At 39.4% G+C, this 5747-nt stretch overlaps 1 protein-coding gene across 3 annotated transcripts in view; it reads left to right on the top strand.

Annotated features, from left to right (window-relative positions):
- LOC107707544 (PHD and RING finger domain-containing protein 1) overlaps positions 1–5747 on the top strand; it is a 29603-nt gene that overhangs the window by 4937 nt on the left and 18919 nt on the right. For all 3 annotated transcript variants that reach the window (XM_016511607.1, XM_016511609.1, XM_016511608.1), the window contains exons 6-8: positions 53–183; positions 2226–2317; positions 3856–4013. In XM_016511607.1, coding sequence (XP_016367093.1) covers positions 53–183; positions 2226–2317; positions 3856–4013 — 381 coding nt within the window. The remainder of the gene's footprint in view (positions 1–52; positions 184–2225; positions 2318–3855; positions 4014–5747) is intronic.

Below are 5747 nucleotides of genomic sequence, written 5' to 3' on the forward strand. Positions count from 1 at the left end.
TCCTTGAAGAACACATTGAACGCACCTTAATATCAGCTTTGTGTTTGCTTAGATTGCAGTGAAGAAGCCTGTAAAACCTGTGGAGGAGCAGGTGGATGTGGACTTGGATCAGACCAGCTGTGAGGTTTGTGGGGGTCGAGACCGTGAAGATCGTCTCCTGCTGTGCGATGGATGTGACGCTGGGTAAGAAGTGTATGACAAACTCTCAAATACGACAGAAACTCAAAATCATCGATGTCCAGTCCTGCAGAGTTCAGCTCCAGCACACCTGCCTGGAAGCTTCTAGTGAGTCTGCAAACATCGATTAGCTGGTTCAGGTGTGTTTAATTGGGTCTGGACTGAGGAGCCAAACTCTGCTGGAAAGTTTGGGTACCTTATGGGGTAGGTGCAAATGCGCAAAGTTCGTCAATGATTTCATAAAAATGAGACATGTAGCTCCTTTAAAATCAGACTGGACATGAAATATGGAAAAAAATAGCTGATGGGATCAATTTAGACTATGGATAATAAATGCAGCTAACATATTAGTTTTAATGCAAGTGCTTAAAGGTCCCATATTGTCAAAACTGAAATTTCCTGGCTTTTTTCACGATTACTGAGGTCTAGGGGCTATTTAACTACCATATAAGTTTCAAAACAGTCAGTCCACAGTAAAATGCACACAGCCTGCATAAAGTTCTAGCTATTTTTCACGAACCGTAACTGGCCAATCAGAAGAGAGGCTCATGAATATTAATTAGACAGGCCAAAATCGACCTGTTCTCAGCAGAGCTCCTGAGAGAGGAGCTGTAAAAATATATTGAGATTGTTTTTGGTACTTATACCGCAAATATATATTCTTAAGGACATCAAAACCTAAAATAAAACTCCAGAAAGGTGTACAATATGGGACCTTTAAGGCTCAAATTCCCAAAATAAAATGTCTTTTGGAGTTTTGCATTGATCATTTCTTTTGTATTTTTAATCCACTTCATAACTTTCCTGGAGTGTGTATAGTTTAAATGAAGCTGGTTGAGTGTTTTTATTAGCTAGCTTGATGTTAACTTGATGTTGACGTTAGCATCAGCTCAGTAACATTGACTTAGATCTGTTAGTACAGGAGCTGTGTTGCCAAAAATGGTCATAATGGTCGAAATGCAACACTGTTGAACCATATTTAGTGTGTATGTGTGCTTAGAAAGGTTTCCTATTGAGTAAAAAGTTGCTTCAATTGGTTTTTGTTAGCTAATAAAGCCAAACCTCCATTGGGCCTTGTTCAAATCCCATGACATAAGTGTAGGAGTTTTAAATCTATTATACATATACAAATGGAATCAGTCTTCCCCAGTAATCTACATAAAATGATTAAATAATCACTCTATCCAGTGATCGCAAATGACTATAATTGGTCCATCTAGACCAGTGCTGGGAAAAACAGGTGTGAACTGCTTATTTGTGGTACTTCAGCGACGATTTGGACACTGGCTAACTTTAATAGTCATTGAAGTTAAAGATATAGGCCTAGTATCGATTAGAGAATTATAATTTAGAATAGAGATGTCAGTTTTCAGGAATTTTCACAATTGTTGATCATTAAAATCTGTTTTCTAAATGTCACCAATAAGATCAAGAAGTGTGTTTTCTTTTTCTTTTTTTGGATGTTGAAATTCTTAATGAAAATGTCATAACTCAATCTTCTGGTGATGTATGCTGGACCTCTGCAATCATTTTGTGCGCTTAAGCATTATATATGCATTATATACGGGGGTGCACAATGCACATACGTTTTTCAGCCTGGTTCTCATAAGAGCACCTGGCGATTTGGTTTGGTCCTTACACTGCACATAGTGTGACCCAATAAATATAACTATAAAAAATTAATTAACAGTGATTATAATATTATTGCACTTTATTATTATTTTTTTTATAAAATAAATAAAGTGTCATGATACTATTATATTTTAAAATAAAAGTGAATATTAAATAAAAATAAAATAATTTTATTGTAAACTTAAAAATAAAATGCTAATATTTACTTTCATCATTTTCAAACTTAAAATCAGCAAGCTTTTATTTTGGCGGGCTGCCGGCAAGTAAGTATATGCGCTGCCAATTGAAGAGCGTCAGTGAATGAAATGTCACAGTTTTGCATTGTGCCATGAAAACGCATTTTTTTTATTTTGGTCATTGAAAAACATTATGTGCACCCCTGATTATATATCATTTTGTGTTTTTTGTAATGGCAGGTACCACATGGAATGCCTCACACCGCCGCTGGATGCTGTACCTGTAGAGGAATGGTTCTGCCCAGAGTGCATCGCCAACAACCGCACATCAGGTCATCTTTCATTTCTCAAACCATTCATTACATTAACGACTTAATGTATTAGGGCTGTCAAATAAAAATTTGAATTTTGAATATTTGTCGATTTCAAATTAAAAATCCACATTCGAATGCAAAAACGCTACATTCGAATTTTAGAGGTGCGTCAGGCAGCTTTATCAGTGGTACACGAGATGCGATGACGATGTAGGTGTCATTGCATTTTAATGTTTTTGTTAGCCTATCCAGTTTAGCCCACTAGATGCGGCGCTGATCATTTAAAATATTGCGGGAAAAGAGAACATCAATGCGGAGAAATTCTAGGGCAAATCTGAAACCAAGCCGATCACATAGAACGCATATTTATCGCATTTTCTATAGGGTCATCTATCACCGTTGTCTCGCACAAGAGAGTCACATGTTTAGAAAGCCATATAAAATTAATGTAAGTTCAACTTTTAAAAAACGTCTCAACTTTATGGCGGTTTTTCCCCATCCCACATTATCTCATGTTTTTAAATTTAAAAAAGTACTCTCTGTGATTTGGTTTTCGGTCCTTATTATTAAACTGTACAAACATACATGCAACTTAATTAATTATATTTGGTTTATAAACATTATTTTAAATAGGGGTGCTCCGATCAGGATTTTTGAGGCCGATCGCCGATCACAGAAAGCAGTATCTGCCGATACCGATCTTTTTAAAGCCGTCTTTTTATCATTTATAACTATTTATAGTGATACTCCAATCAGGATTTTTAGACATTTATTCGGGGCCTGAATTTCATTTTTGAAAATGGGGGTTTATCTAAAAGTGCTCTTTCCCTTTAAACCTAGCCAAAAAGCCACATGTGTTGACTGTGAAACACAGTAGACTTTAATAATATGCATTTATGGTGTAATTACTACATTTTCGTGTCAAGTCATGTTCATATTTACTGCAAACAATGCGCTGTTACTTTAATTCAGCGCTTGCAGCGCAGCAGTAGACTCGGTGCGGAAACGATCTCTGCACTGCAGCAGACGCACCGCTCCTGAATGCACTGCCTAACCGCAACCGTGTGCAGTGAACGCTCTAATCCGTTAACATGAGCGCGGAAAAAATACGCACCACATATGCACGAGATCGAAAGAGAGAACGCGCGTGGTGATTCACTCACGCTGTTTGTGAAATTACGTCTCACACAAGGTTTTCAAATTACTTAGTAATTTGTACCTCACCTTCAGAATTATAATTATTTCACCTGCGCCAGACAGAGACTGAGACGGTGCCGCTGCATGTCGTGCCAAACCTTTCATGGCAGCATCATCAGCTTGAGAGAGATCACTTTTTTAAAATGTGCATTAGTAAGATTATGCACCCTCTTGTGGCCTCAGGACAGAAGCCAAAAGCTTTTTCCCCCTAACTGAAATTATGCCTTTTAAATTCGAATATAATTCGAATATTGATAATATTTAAGTACAAAATTTTAATTTAGTTTTTCAGCCATTTTGACAGCCCTGTTAAGTATTGTTCTAATAACCATGTTTTTCCTGCTAATATCTTGTTTTAGGTTCTGAACAAATCCGTGAGGACGAGAGCAGCTCTCTCCCCACCACCAGCCGTCCCCGGTCCAGACCCACCCGCGCCATCGCACGCACCCAGCACAGCGAACGAGTTCGGGCCAACGTCAACAGACGGCGGATCACACAGGCACGCACTGCAGTGCAGGTTTGCATGATGCTTTCGCTTTGCTGTCTAATCACAAATGTGTAACGCTGTCTTTACTGATGTGCTGCTGGGCTGAGATTGGTGTGTCACTGAGATGATGAATCCGGTCTAACCGATGTTTGTTTGGTTCAAATACAAGTAAATGGGATAACTAAATGTGGTTTAAGGTTAAAAAAACCACTATTTTTCACATACTGTACATTATTGTTTCTCCTTTATGACCTGCCTTTCTGAAACGATTTTTCGATTTTAAGCTCATTGGTCTGAAAAGCGAAGTGTGCTCTGATTGGCCAGCTATCCAGTGCGTTGTGATTGGCTGAATACCTCAAGCGTGTGACGGAAATGTTACTCCCCTTACCATATTGTGATGCCCCGGCCAGAGCGACGAGACAAAAACATTAAAAGCCATTATAAATGAGGCATTTGTTGCATCCAGTGGGGACATAATTACGGATTATAATGACTTATACTGTCTTTTTACGCGTTGCATTGCATCGCGGCGCGTAAACATAAAACCATGTCTGCATTTGTGATCGGAGAAATGACAAACTACAAACGCTACTCTACACTGCTCAAAACTCGCATTTGAATTGTCAGCGGCAAATCCTTTATATATAAAAACGTACTTGCAGTCTGTGTGTCAGAACAGCCGGCATTGTAGTCTACTCTACCAGGATCAGGAAACAGTCCTCCATAAAATGCGCTGCACACATCTAAAATTTTGGGTTAAATGTTTTGGGAAAGTGTTTTAAAAACCAACTAACCACTGATTTCTAGTCGTGTCCTCTTTTGGAAGGCCAAACAAAGTCGCTTTCACAACGAGAAACAGCATCACACAAGGCGGGCTAGAGTGAGCGGCGGCGGGTGGGCTTGCGGCAACCACATGTGACGACTCTGGGCTGGACTCCGCTTCGTCCACGGTGAAAGCCGATCCGGCGATCCACAGCGCGAAGTTGATGTATTTCCTCAGCGACCAGCACGGATCAGCTCTAGGCATGACGAAGCAGATATCGTCCTCTTTTGGAAGGCCAAAAAAAGTAGTTTCGCTTTCACACCGAAACACATAGCGCCTTCACGACATGGCGGCGGTGGCAACAACAATACTACAGCGAGAATAAAAGTTACGCCTTCTTTCTTTGCGTGAACATTTGGGTATAAAGAATATCTCTTTGGATTTGAGACTTTAGTCTTTGCAACTTTACAGATCTTCTTTATGCACCAAGAGCTGGTAACACTCCAAAGAGAAAGGAAAATTTGAAATCGCATCATATGACCCCTTTAAGGTCTGAGTCTGAAAAAAATAAGACCTCGCGTTGTGTCAGTCACGTTTACACACTACCTCCGAAAATTTTGTCCGTCATAAAAAAAAAATTCAGATCAATTTTGATTTCCTTTCGCATCCTCAGCAAGCATTTTGATAGGAAAGGATGACGAAAAAATTCGGACTCAGTGTGCAAGGACTAGGGGTTGCACCAACTAGTCGACTTCAAAGCTCTGCCATGACGCTTTAAAGGGGTCATATGATGCGATTTCAAGTTTTCATTTCTCTTTGGAGTGTTACAAGCTGATTGTGCATAGATAAGATCCCTGAAGTTGCAAAGACTAAAATCTCAAAACCAAAGAGATATTCTTTATCAAAGTTAAGACTCTGCCACGCCCCCCTAAAACGGCTCGTTCTAACACGCCCCCACATATCTACCCCACTATGTGGAAATATTTGCATAATGCACCCAA

Source organism: Sinocyclocheilus rhinocerous, unplaced genomic scaffold, assembly GCF_001515625.1.
Source record: "Sinocyclocheilus rhinocerous isolate Xijiao unplaced genomic scaffold, SAMN03320098_v1.1 scaffold1376, whole genome shotgun sequence".
NCBI lineage: Eukaryota > Metazoa > Chordata > Actinopteri > Cypriniformes > Cyprinidae > Sinocyclocheilus > Sinocyclocheilus rhinocerous.